Source organism: Monosiga brevicollis, genomic scaffold (genome assembly GCF_000002865.3).
Source record: "Monosiga brevicollis MX1 MONBRscaffold_14 genomic scaffold, whole genome shotgun sequence".
Classification (NCBI taxonomy): domain Eukaryota; class Choanoflagellata; order Craspedida; family Salpingoecidae; genus Monosiga; species Monosiga brevicollis.
This window is the reverse complement of record NW_001865051.1, coordinates 606,728-618,651: the sequence shown is the minus strand read 5'-3', so window position 1 is coordinate 618,651 and position 11,924 is coordinate 606,728. Positions and strand designations below refer to the sequence as shown.

Here is an 11,924-nt window from a genome sequence, read left to right as displayed (position 1 = left end):
GGGCGTACTTTTTAGCGACGGCAGCCCGCTCACCAACCCTCCTCCTGCTCCCAACTACTGCCAACACCAAGAGCAAAGACGCATTGCCCTCCCATTCCCCCCACCTCGGCGATCAACCCCTCCAATCACAAACCGGATCGAACGAGTCCGCGCCGCCCTTTGGAGAAGATATGAGAGAGAGCAAGAGAGCAAGAGAGGGAGAAGCTCGGTGCTAGAGAGAGGGGCGCAGGGCCGGCGGCTCTCGGTTACCTACAAAAGCCTAAATCAGAGGTTTGTGGGGTTGACTGTTCAATCGAAAGAGATACAGCAGCTCAACGACCCTCCAGCACGTTACGTATCCCTTCTTCCGAAACAATTTCGCAATGCGCCGGTGTGTTCTAGTTTCCGAGAAGACTGAGAGACTCGAAAACGGCGAGAGATTCAGATCAAGAGAGAGAGAGAGAGAGAGAGAGAGAGAGGGGGCAGGCGACGAGCGACGGACGACGGACGACGGACGGCGGGCGACGAGCGACGGGCGGTGTCGTGGTGGAAGGAGTGGCTGTGAGCAATATAGACTGCTGGGGAGTGGCAGCCTGTCTGTGGTTTGGGTGTCTCGGATACGGCTGTTCTTGGGTCAACTCTTTGAAATCTACCATTCTGGGTGGCTGTTTCGGACCCCTATCGACGTGCTTGTGACTGCCGAGAATGGAGGAGTTGCGGGCAGCTTGTCACCAGCGCAAGCTCATTCAGGTTGGATAACGATGCGCACACACACACGTTGTAGCTGTGCTGCAGCCGTTGCTACGGAGAAGTATTTGTCTCACGTTGTGCCTCGCTCTTGTACACATAGGATCAGCTCGCGGCCCTTGAGGAAAAGGTGAGCTGCCCTGCTCCTCATCAAAACAACTCTTTGAGGGCGGTGTCGTATCGTGCATGCGCGCGCTTGCGTCTGGCTGAGCACAGAACCCAATGACATTGCGTGGTGGAGGAGCTTTTGCCCTTTTCGTCTCACTTCTGCATGCCTTGCCGGTGATGGTACAACCTGCGCGGCTCTTATGCATGCAGTTGGCTGCGGAGGAGCTCGCCTATTTGGAGGAGACCAAGACCTGGGGCAACGTGCTCACGAATTTCAACGGCTATTCGAGCTCACGGTGCGTTCCATGCTTTGATCGAGAGCTTTCCCGTCCCAAGAAAGCCCTCAACAACCCTTCCTGATCACCCTTGTTCCTTTCTCTCCCTATCTCTCTCTCTCGGATTGTTGCACCTGGCGGCGTTTAGGACGGCCCTGGATGATGCCAAGGGTCGTAAGGTCACTGACAAAGACCGCCTTTTTTCCCTCTCCTCAGTATCTTCTCCCATTACGGTGTGTTGTCTTTGGCATGCAAGACAATTCTGTGACACAGCCTGAACCTGGCGCGGTACAGCTCACCCAGCCTTTACATCGTGTCTGTCCTTGCCCTTTCCTGGCCGCCAGCCCACCACATCCCATCGCGCCTACGGTTCGTATATTGTGCTCCTCGATGCATGGGTCCCAACGCATGTGGGCAGTTGCTCTATTTGTACTTGCAATGCCGTAGCAGCCTCACCGGATCTTGTCGTCTCTTGCCCACTTGGTGTTGTGCAGGCACGATTCGTCGTTCCTATCGGTGAGGTTCAAGTGCCGAGTGTCAGGGTGTCAAGTGTTGAGGTTCTATACAAAATGGGTGAGCAAGTTGATGCCTTTGATCCCAGCAGTGTCGCGTTACACTGTTGTCGCCGCTGGCCGGCCCTTCTCGGATCACGCTCCTTCCCGCTACACCTTCAGACCAACTAAGGCCATGTACGCCTAAGGCCAAGTGTGCCTGTCAACACAGCCCGGGGATACGCTTGGTTTCGAAATGAATTTCTTGTTTTTTTTTTTTCTTTGACTTGAGCACATGCAATAGAATAATATGGAGGCTGTTTGTTCCGTTCCTCTTGGACCTTTTGGGCGGGGCGAGAAGTAGGAGTAAGCAAAAAAGCAAGAGGTGGAGCGAGGTGGAGAGAGGTAGAGGTAGAGAGAGGGAGAGGTAGAGAGGTAGGGGGAGAGGTAGAGGGAGAGGTAGAGAAGAGATGTAGACAGATAGAGGAAGAGGAAGAGCCAGAGCGTGTGTGCATTTGGGCTTGGATACCAATGAAAACAGCCACAACTTTAACTCGACCAAAGACTGCACAAACTTCCTTAACGTTACCATATTCATCTGCACAAACTACCGCATATACGCGGATATCTCATCACGAATTGGATTTTCTTCTGAGGTTTGTGGGTCTCATGACAGTCAACGCTTGAGACCAGGGTGCCCGGGCTGTGACACGACGGGGCAGCTGGCATTGTTGGAGCCCAAGGCTTTACTTTGGGCACAACTTGCGGCATCGGAGCACCTCGGCAGTCTTGCTGTCTTCCTTCATGTTTCGCATCATCGTCATCTCTGCGGGCGCAAGGCGCTCGGGTTCTGATGAAAGAAAGCCTGATGAGTGCTGTGGTGCTGGACATTCGATGGGTCATCGCCTAGGTGCCACCTGTCCTGTCGCCGTGGAACATACGAGGATGCCTCCTAAAGCAGAGCTCATCTTTGAACTGCGCGGACAGGTGCGTACGCAGCCAGACGGCTGGGACCACCATCCCCATCTCGCGCGGCAAGACCCACCCGTCCAACAGAATGTTCATGTAAACAATCGGGAATCACACACCACCAGGGCTGCACGCGTTGACGCACAACCGTTGCTCTTTCATGTTAGGCACCCCCGCCGTCCAAGCACTATCATCAAGTGGCCTTCTACTCTGATCAAACAGTGGTCTTTCGCACGTGGCACATCGATCCCCCGGTACGTGGCAACCGAACGTGGCAACCGAACATCATGGCTTTTTTCGTGCCTTACTGCGACACCTGGCCTCAGCTTCACAAACCATGCACATGTTTCTTTGGACCTTGACTGCAGCACGGTGTGCATCAGCTGGATCGCGCAGGATCGACGACAGAGGCCAAGGCTACCTTTGAGGTGAGGCACACTGTTCTCCGGATTGGACTGTACCGCACAGACCTGTTAGCCTCGTGCCAGATCGTGGGCTCACTTGCCTTGTTGATGGACGGCATTCCGCAGGAGTTTCTCAAGTTTAATGAGTTTCACTCACAAATCAAAACCGTGCGTCGCTGGATCGGTCGCCAATCGCGCGGTGACCCAATTCACGTGCAATATGCCGGTCTTCCCTCTCGCTCGGTGCGCGTAGATTTTTGGTCAGGAGAAGCTGGAGGAAGCCATTCTCGCCGCCGAAGAAGCGGCCGGCCATTAATCACACACACTAAATGACTGGATGGGATCAGGGTGTTGCACAATCCAGGTCCATAGCTGTGCCTTCGGGCCTAAAAAGTGTTGTTCTTGTCGAGCACAGCTGTGATTGGCAAGCTTGGTGTTTGTTTCCTTGTGTGGCTGTACCGTCAACGTTCTTTCAAAAGATCAATTACGAGAAAACAATGTATCTTGTCGTCGTGAGCATGACGGGTCCAAACGCGCCTGATCAGTGGCAGCGTGCAAGGCTCAGACGTGCAAGCGGGCGTGCAGCTTAGTGGCCGTTGGGACGATAAAAAAGCTGCACGAGGCACGGGCGAGTCAGCAAGCGGCGCTTCACAGACACAGTACGAAAGAGCGATGGCAGACAGCACACTTACGCCGGCAATCACGTGCAAAGCGATAAGCCACACGCACAAGGTGGCGCTTTGCACCACACGGCGCGAGGTCGAGTAGGCCGTCTACAAGGCGCAAGCAGTTTCACACACAGAAAGGATGAGAGGTAACGAGACAAAGAATTTGGACGATCAAGACTCTCAAAAGAAAATCCAAAACATGGCGAATGGGCGAGGGTGCATTAACAACATGATGCCATGCAAGGAGTTGAGTCCAAGACCACCGGCTGCGCTGCTAGCATCCAACGTACACCCGAGTTATACTCTTGCAGGCCGAGTGTGATAACAAAGCAGGCCGTGATAAAGGTGGCTGCACCGAGATAGCGATGGCCAAAGTGCAGCCGCTGTTATGGGCAAGCACGCGCAAGGTGAGCTGACCATGTCAGGTTGTTGCAAGAAGAGGCGGTGCCTGTTCGCAGGCCTCGGAACAGGCACTACCTGGCGCCAGGTCTTGTTATTTGAAATGAAAAAGACGAAAAGCGCCGAGAAAAATTGAAAGGCCATCAACAGGGTAGCTGTATGGAGCCGCAAGCCATGTTGATGAGGTCAGCAGACACACCCACAAGCGTCTAGCACGGGTTTACAGGCCAAAAGCGTGCAAACAAGCAAGCAAACAAGCAAGAAAAAAGAAGAACAAGATCAAGAGCAACAAGAACAACAACAGCCAGAAACAAAAATCCCAGCACAGGGGGGGTCAGGGATTGCATTCTTCTGGCATTGATGGCGTACTTAGGAGTCCTAGCCACGAGTGCACCGAGTCGAGGTGGGCCACTTTTTTGGCCGCATGGTTCTTGAAGGCCTGGGAGATGAATGGGTCATGAGATAGTTGTTGAAGCCGCCAATGTGTGAGGATCGAAACGCCTCGACAGGGGTGGCACGACACGCGCCGCGTCTTACGATGGAGACACCGACAACGGCAAGGAAAAAGGCCAAAAAGTTCATGATGCCATGGTAGAGCTGTTTTGAACAGAGTAGCACAGCTTGAGCTGAGGCGAGCTGGGCTGAAGCGCACATCGTGGCCAGGAGCTGAGAGAGCGGCAGCGTGCGCAACGACTGACTTTGGACTTGTCATGTCCAGCATTGGCGACGGGCGCAGTTTTGAAGCCCATGGCCGCTGAAACAAGGCCATTAGCATGACGGACCGGACAGATCGATTGAGCAGTGGGCCATATCATCAAAAAGGCGCGGTGTGGTCAAGACTGTCATCCGTACCTTCAGCGGCACAGAACAGCCAGGCGATGGACATGAAGAGCGGATGGTAATGAAAGGACACCACTATCCAAGGTGGCAAGGGACCAAAAAAGGTGAATCTCAAGTGAAAAGGAGGAGTGTCTTCAGTGAGGGGTCTGCCCAACAGTGGTCAGGTATTGGCAAAGCGAACCGGAATCGCCAGAGGCAAGCTTTTGCTGCTTGAAGTCATCCGCGACCCAATGCATCAAATAACCAAAGAGGACAAAGTAGGCCAGATACTATGGTTCCGCCAGCACGCAAAGTAGCGCGGTGGTGGCAGGCTACGATGAGATGCGCAAGCGGACAAAAAAAATTGGTGCGGCAGTCCACAGGTAGGTCACCAGCACCGTGAGCTGAGTACGTACGAAGCCGCGTACGAGGATGCCATTGGCGAACGCTCGATGCCGACCCAAGCCTAAGCACAATCAATGCGGCCACCACGCGATGCAATCAAGAACAATTGCGAGTGAGGCGAGACACTCTTTCCCACATTACCAGCGTGTGGATGCGACTTATGCACACCTATGAGGCCGAGATCAGCAATGGCCACGGCGACCAGGACGGCAAGGCCGATCGCGGCAGCCGAGCTGAAGCAGCAGACATATCAGGTAGCCCAAACGGGAGAGGCGGAAAAAGAGAGGATGGAAAAAAAAAAAAAAAAAAAAAAAAAAAAAATTGAGATCCATGCCCAGAGGCCACCAGGTACTGGCACCGGTGCCGGGCCAAAGCTTGACTCACCTGTGGGTCTCGATCTCATGCTTGCTGGGGAGCGGGTTCGACATGGCGAACAGTTTGGCCGCCTGGCTCGGCTAAGCATTGCGGGAAAAAGGACGGGTCAGCAAAGGGAGAGAAAGCAGGTGATGGCAAAGGCATAACATTGTCTTGTGACCAGTGGTGCGGTCTCGATCCATGGGTACGGGAAAGCGCGCATCGGGAGCCGGAGCTGCCGTTTGCCGCACATCGCGCCGCCCGACGCCACTCCGTGTAGCGAATCCAGTCAAGATTACCAGAGGACGAAACCAGTGATGATAACAAACCTCGTCTGTCTGAAGAAATTACAATGCTTGTACCAGTATAAATCAGCGTTTCAGCTATTCACATTTTCGCAGCTGCTGAGCTCCTCCAAGATTTGTCAGCTCGCATCACTCTGCGCTAGCAGGTTGACAACTGATGTTATCAACAGTATGCCCCCTCGGACAAAGGGGGCTAGTAAACATCACAAACCGACGTTGTTACTGCGAAAACCACAATAAGATATACACAAAACAAAACAGTAGCTACAAGAAATAACTAAAGCCATGCGTTGGTAAATGCATAAACCCGACGAAACACGTACATATAATGTGTTTATGACTTCATTAACGTTAATATCAGCTACAAGAACCCTCTGCGGCGTGTTCTGTGTGTGCCGCTCATTTTTTTTTTTAACTGCTCTTGCTCTTGACTGCTGACTCGACGACCGCAGTCATGGCCAAGACCTTCATGCTGGTGGCCGCTTTGGCCCTGCTGGCTTCGGCCACAGCTCTGCGCTCTCTCTATGCCCGTGGGTTTGAAGAGGCTGAGGTTTTGCCGGCCAAGAACCCGGCGCTCATCATGAACCACGTGGCCAAGGAGCAGGGCCACCTTGCTGCCCAGTACGTTTGATCGCCCGCCTGCCCGTCTTCCTCCACAAAGGCGGCCGTGGACACTGATGTGCTTGCATACTTGGCTAGAAACCTCGCCAAGACCAACCTGGGCAACCTTACCTCCTACGCCGGCTTTCTTGAGGTCAACCAGACCAAGGGTAACAGCCTCTTTGTCTGGTACTTCCCTGCCCTGAACGGCAACAAGAACGCTCCCCTCCTGATCTGGCTCCAAGGTCTGTTCAGCGCATTCAACCTCTGCGCGCGAGGGTGCCACTCTGTCCTTTTGAGTGTTGATACTTTGCAGCTTACGCCCGGCATCCCCTGTGCGCTTCCAGGTGGCCCCGGCGGTGCTTCCACTTTTGGTCTCTTCTCGGAGATTGGTCCTTTCAGCATCAACGCCAACCAGCAGCTTGAGCCCCGGTTCGATTTTTGTGATTCCGCCCTGCTCCTTGACCATGTCGCTCATCTCCCTGTCCACTTCTGATCTTGAGTCTTTCCTTGATCTTCCTTGGCCGGCGTCCAAACACAGCAACACCACCTGGAACGAGGAGTACAGCCTGCTCTTCATCGACAACCCTGTTGGCGCTGGCTTCAGCTTTACCGCCAAGGTCGGTCACGGCACAGTCTCCATGGTCTTTACTGATGACCCCCATTTTGTTTGGAAACAACCCCACTGAGTTTGACTATGGATGCAATGCTACCATAGAATGGCTGGGCCACCAACTCGCGCGTCGATGCGGCCGAGGACTTGTACAGCTGCCTCCAGGCCTTTTATCAAGTCTTCCCCTCGGAGCTCAAGAATGACTTGTACATCACGGGCGAATCCTATGCCGGCAAGTTAACTCTTCTTCTCTTTGCGTTGAAGTTGACTTTGCCTTTCTATACTTGACGACCTCCATATCAGCTCTGCCCGTCGTCTCTAACTTGCCTGCTCCGCCCTGCCATAGGTCACTATATCCCGGCCTTTGGTGCCTACGTGCACAACCAGAACAAGGCCGGCCAAAAGCCCGAGATTCCTCTCAAGGTTTGTCTCAACCCCCGTGCTTTCCGGTGTCGTCCCAGGACCTGATGATGACTTTGACCTCAAGCCTTGGCAGAGCACGGCGAACTAATGTCGGGTCAACACGTCGCAGGGTGTTTCCATCGGTGATGGCTGGACCGTGCCTCACCTGCAAATGCAGGCCATTCCCGGCCTCATGTTCAACCTTGGCCTCGCCGATGATGTTCAGACTGCGGTCAGTACCTTGACTGCGTGTGCAGACGAGAATACATCAGCGCGTACGCTCACCCCATTGTGGGCACGCCCACATTTTGTTCTTATCCGATTGCAGCAACTCGAAGAGTACAGCCTTCAGGCCATCAACTACATCACTGCCGGTGATTACAAGGTTTGTCCGTCCGCGCTCAAGCATCTGCTGCTCGCTGTCTGGCTTATTCTGGCGGGCCACTCATTGTCATTTGCACGGTCACAGGCTGCCTTTGACGTCTGGGATCTGATGCTCAACGGCGATGTGTGGCCGTATGCCACCTACTTTTACAACCTCACGGGCTGCACGTATGTTACCAACGGGCCTCGCAGTACCAGGCCTCGCTCACAAGAAGCCTCATGATCCATTTCCCTTATGACTATCACTACCGTTGGTTGTGGAATTCAATAGGGACTACGACAACTTTCTGCGCACCGATGGCCCCGTTTCGTTTGGCTACTACTCGGCCTTCCTCCAAGCGTGCGTTAAACGGCGCTCCAACCCTTTGATCTTGCCTTTTGCTGGCCAAAGTTCCGGCAAGCCGTTGACGTTGCTTTCTTTGCCTGCCACACTCACGACTCGCTGCCTTGTGGTCTTCCTGTCTTCCGTGGACGCCAACCCATGCTTGCCCATGCTTGTCACAGTCACCGCGATGATATCCATGTGGGCAACGCTACGCTGAACAGCGGTCTGGAGTGTGAGATGCATTTGATCAACGACGTGGGTGCTCGCTGCCATCTTGACTCAGGGCCTTACCCCTTCAACCCACTTGTCAGGCCATTAATCCCCTTTGCTGCTGCTGTTGGCTTTACGCTTCTGCCCGCGTCACAGGTCATGGACTCGTACCAGCCTGAGCTCGAGCTGTTGATGGAGAACTACAAGGTTCTCTTGTACAACGGCCAGCTTGACCTGATTGTTGGTGTTCCCCTCACTGAGCAATATATTCCCCACCTCAACTGGTATGTACTTACCAGCAGAACTTGTTGTCCACCCTCCCATGTTGCTGACTGCGGCTGCCTTCGAGGTTGGGTGGTTGGCACGAGCCCTCCCCTCTCATGCCCGGGTTTTAATATGCGTCTTGCCACCAGGTCGGGTAGCAAGGGCTTTGCGGCTGCTGATCGCACTGTCTGGAAGGTCGAGGCTGCCGACGAGCAGGTTGCCGGGTAAGCCCTTCGTTTCGCCGTGTTCTACACCTGGCTTTTGTGTTATCGACGCCAGGCCTTTTGACTCCACTTCGATACTCATTCCCACTTCCTTGACGACCTGCCTTCCGCTTTGTCTTCATCTTCAGCTACGCGCGCAGCTACAAGAACTTTACGCAGGTGGTGGTCCGTGGCGCTGGCCATATTGCTCCCTTCGATCAGGGTCGTTCCGTCAAGGACATGGTGACCCGCTTCGTGGAGAACAAGGCCTTTTAAATTTGCCACGATCACAGCACCACTGCTCTGCTGCGGGAATCGGTTGCGCTTCAGGTTGAGGTCCTGCTTGTTGCCTCCTCCTTCCAGATTCAAACCAATCGACACCTCGTGCCAGCTGGGTTCAATTCCCTTCCTTCTCTGTACCTTTCTTGCTTCCCTCGTTCAGCCTTTTGACTCGTACCAACGGTAAATGCCATTGCTCGCACTGCATTGCAGCGTGCCTTGATCGATCCGAGGGCATCGCGATATGTGCAGCACTTTTGGCACACGCCTTTGAAGAATCACTGGTTCGATTCAAGCAATGCATGCTCACGAGGCCGAGTTTTTTTGAGCCAGCTCACGAGTAGTGGAGGTAGGCGGTCATGGTAGCATCCGCATCCGTGACGAAGCGGACCCAGTGCGCCGAGAATCCAGCTTCAAAGACAACGTACTTGTACGAACCTGCCGTCATACCGGTCAACGTGGTGTAGTTGGACCAGGCCTCGTTCATGTGGCCGGCAATGCCTGTGAAATCAATTTGAACGGTGACGTCAACCTCGCCCTTGGCCTCCTCCACGCGCACATGGGCCACCATGTGATCAAAGCCGGTCATCAGGTAGGGGTCTGAAGGCGCGTTGGCGGTCACCGCATCGTAGCGCCAAGGACCACCCCAGCCTTTGGGCTTGCCGAATTGCCACAAGTCATCGGTTTTACCAAACCACAGCCCAGACTGAGCCTGGCCCGTAATGATGTTGTTGTCGAAGATAGAGGAGACCTGGTTGCCACCAAGCACCAACATGCCGCGCCACGCAGCAAAGTCGGGAATCATGCGCAGGTGCTGGGATACGGGACGGACGCCCCACGTGGATCCTGCCCAGCCAAGAGGAGAGAGTTCGTAGAACATGCCGTGCATGTCTACCAAGTAGCGCTCCGTCTCCACCTCACGGATGCGGGGCCACTCGGTCTGCCAAAGGTGACTGGGTTACCGCGATATCCACAATATGGGTTGCATACATGCGTGAGCGGGAAAGGCGCACCAAGTATCTGGGGGGAGGGGTGCTTCAGACGAGAGCAGAAGCACGTGACGGCTCCTCGCCCATCACTTACTCGTAGGCATGGGAGGCCTTGGGCAGGCGGTAGGTCTGCCAGTTGGTGTCGATGGAAGGGTCAGCGCCGTCACCGTTGTCAAGAACCTTGAGGATGGCGCTGCGCTTATCCCAGCCCAGGGCATAGACCACCCGGCCAAAGTTGGAGCGACCCGTCACCTCAACGAACGCGGTCCTTTGTTGAGGAAGCAAAGAGATCGACAAACGAACAAACAATAGAGCAACAACGCAAAGTGTAGCAACAGAGAGGTGAGCAGCAGCTATATGGAGCACCAGGGACGTTGGTGATGGAGGGGACAAGCAGAAGGTAGGAACGTACGACTCGAGAATTGTCCAGTTGGTACCAGGCCCACTCCAGCTAGCAAGGCGCCCACCGTGGCGCACGCCCAGGTAGTCATTCTCTTCAAAGGTGTTCGTGGCGACGTAGAGCTTGCCGGCCATGCTGTGGGCCGCCTTGAAGTGGGGCTGTTCACCCTCACTTTTGGGGATGTTCAGCTCAGCAACCAAATCAAACAGCTGGGTGCAATTCATGCGATGGACGTCGCATTCGTAGAGAGGGCCATCCATGCTCAGCATGTACACCTGCACATAGGAATGCATTGAGGAACCCGCAAAGAAGTTGGGTCAGAGGTCCAGTGCATTTGTGGATGGAAGTAGGCACAGAACCGGCATACAAGGTGTGCAAATGAGTCGAGGGAGTGGCATGTCGAACAATCGATCGTACCTTGTTGTCAGGATCGGTCAGGTGAACCGCCGAGGCGCCGATGCGCACCTTGGCCAGGCTGGAAAATTCGCGGGGCTTGCCATGTACATCAATGGCCCACATGCCAATGATAATCTACGACGACCATAGCAGCACCTGAGATGCGTGCCCGCGGCCGACGGGAGGAAGTAGTGGAGAAAGCGCGAGAAGGGATGCCATCAAGGATCGGCGCTTTGGGCACGAACCGAGTCGGATTGCACATGGATCATGCGATTGGCGTAGGTCGAGTTGTGGGGAGCTACAAGCGACATGGTCATGTTTGGGTGGATGCAGTACAAGCCCGTGCCGGATCCACCATCGGGTACCGACAGGTATGACACCTGCGGCCGGCGGCGATGGGCGCCAAGTGAGGAGAAGGGTTGCTGCAGAGCTCAGAAGGAAAGGCGAGGAGAGGCACGTGGAGCGATCCCACCATGTAGAGGTTGTCAGCCCAGGGCATGAGCGCGCCTGTGCCGCACTCTGAGCGGGTTGGCCCCGAGGCGGCAGTTGCAGTCAGGCCCGGGAAGATGCCATTGATCTGAATGGGCTGGGCAGCGGGAGTTTCGCCAAAGGAGCCGCGCATTTGCACATCGTACGCAGCGCCAAGCGCTGTCAATGCGAGTAGACCCCATAGCACAGTCATTCTGTTTTGATGGTGCGGTCGGGCCATATCCCACCGCAGCCAGGTGAGACAAAACACAAAGAGTTACTCGCCATCAGCTGCGAGATCCGCCTGACCTGCTGGGACGTCAGTCAAAGCTTGCACCTCCGCTCTGCACTAACGGATCGATTCTTAAAATGTGTGTGTGTGTGTGTGCGTGTGTGTGTGTGTGTGTGTGTGTGTGTGTGTGTGTGTGTGTGTGTGTGTGTGTGTGTGTGAGTGACATCGGGCGATCG

At 54.7% G+C, this 11,924-nt stretch overlaps 5 protein-coding genes across 5 annotated transcripts in view; 3 read left to right on the top strand and 2 right to left on the bottom strand.

Annotated features, from left to right (window-relative positions):
* Window positions 1-948: 948 nt before the first annotated feature.
* On the top strand, window positions 949-3,289 carry MONBRDRAFT_26476 (uncharacterized protein; the record flags this gene model as incomplete). The annotated part of the gene is made up of 8 exons (XM_001746917.1): window positions 949-1,130; window positions 1,258-1,342; window positions 1,604-1,682; window positions 2,511-2,587; window positions 2,737-2,823; window positions 2,938-2,997; window positions 3,100-3,216; window positions 3,239-3,289. 8 exons carry the CDS (start codon window positions 949-951, stop codon window positions 3,287-3,289), a joined length of 738 nt encoding a protein of 245 aa, XP_001746969.1.
* Window positions 3,290-3,559: 270 nt separating this feature from the next.
* Window positions 3,560-5,871, bottom strand: MONBRDRAFT_26475 (uncharacterized protein; the record flags this gene model as incomplete). The annotated part of the gene is made up of 13 exons (XM_001746796.1): window positions 3,560-3,586; window positions 3,666-3,746; window positions 3,932-4,024; window positions 4,119-4,195; window positions 4,410-4,479; window positions 4,578-4,676; window positions 4,739-4,794; window positions 4,823-4,879; window positions 5,062-5,149; window positions 5,276-5,325; window positions 5,433-5,497; window positions 5,649-5,719; window positions 5,800-5,871. 13 exons carry the CDS (start codon window positions 5,869-5,871, stop codon window positions 3,560-3,562), a joined length of 906 nt encoding a protein of 301 aa, XP_001746848.1.
* Window positions 5,872-6,325: 454 nt separating this feature from the next.
* Window positions 6,326-9,313, top strand: MONBRDRAFT_32911 (uncharacterized protein). Its single transcript, XM_001746916.1, has 14 exons — window positions 6,326-6,544; window positions 6,623-6,768; window positions 6,871-6,955; window positions 7,065-7,143; window positions 7,242-7,368; window positions 7,483-7,559; window positions 7,669-7,770; window positions 7,867-7,923; window positions 8,008-8,090; window positions 8,194-8,262; window positions 8,427-8,502; window positions 8,614-8,741; window positions 8,871-8,945; window positions 9,074-9,313. Exons 1-14 carry the CDS (start codon window positions 6,378-6,380, stop codon window positions 9,198-9,200), a joined length of 1,398 nt encoding a protein of 465 aa, XP_001746968.1. The 5' UTR covers window positions 6,326-6,377; the 3' UTR covers window positions 9,201-9,313.
* A 224-nt stretch (window positions 9,314-9,537) lies between these two features.
* On the bottom strand, window positions 9,538-11,697 carry MONBRDRAFT_9225 (uncharacterized protein; the record flags this gene model as incomplete). The annotated part of the gene is made up of 5 exons (XM_001746795.1): window positions 9,538-10,156; window positions 10,287-10,867; window positions 11,010-11,123; window positions 11,234-11,368; window positions 11,461-11,697. 5 exons carry the CDS (start codon window positions 11,695-11,697, stop codon window positions 9,538-9,540), a joined length of 1,686 nt encoding a protein of 561 aa, XP_001746847.1.
* A 128-nt stretch (window positions 11,698-11,825) lies between these two features.
* MONBRDRAFT_32910 (uncharacterized protein) overlaps window positions 11,826-11,924 on the top strand; it is a gene marked incomplete at both ends in the record, with an annotated part of 4,807 nt that continues 4,708 nt past the window's right edge. The window contains one exon of the mRNA XM_001746915.1: window positions 11,826-11,903. Coding sequence (XP_001746967.1) covers window positions 11,826-11,903 — 78 coding nt within the window. The remainder of the gene's footprint in view (window positions 11,904-11,924) is intronic.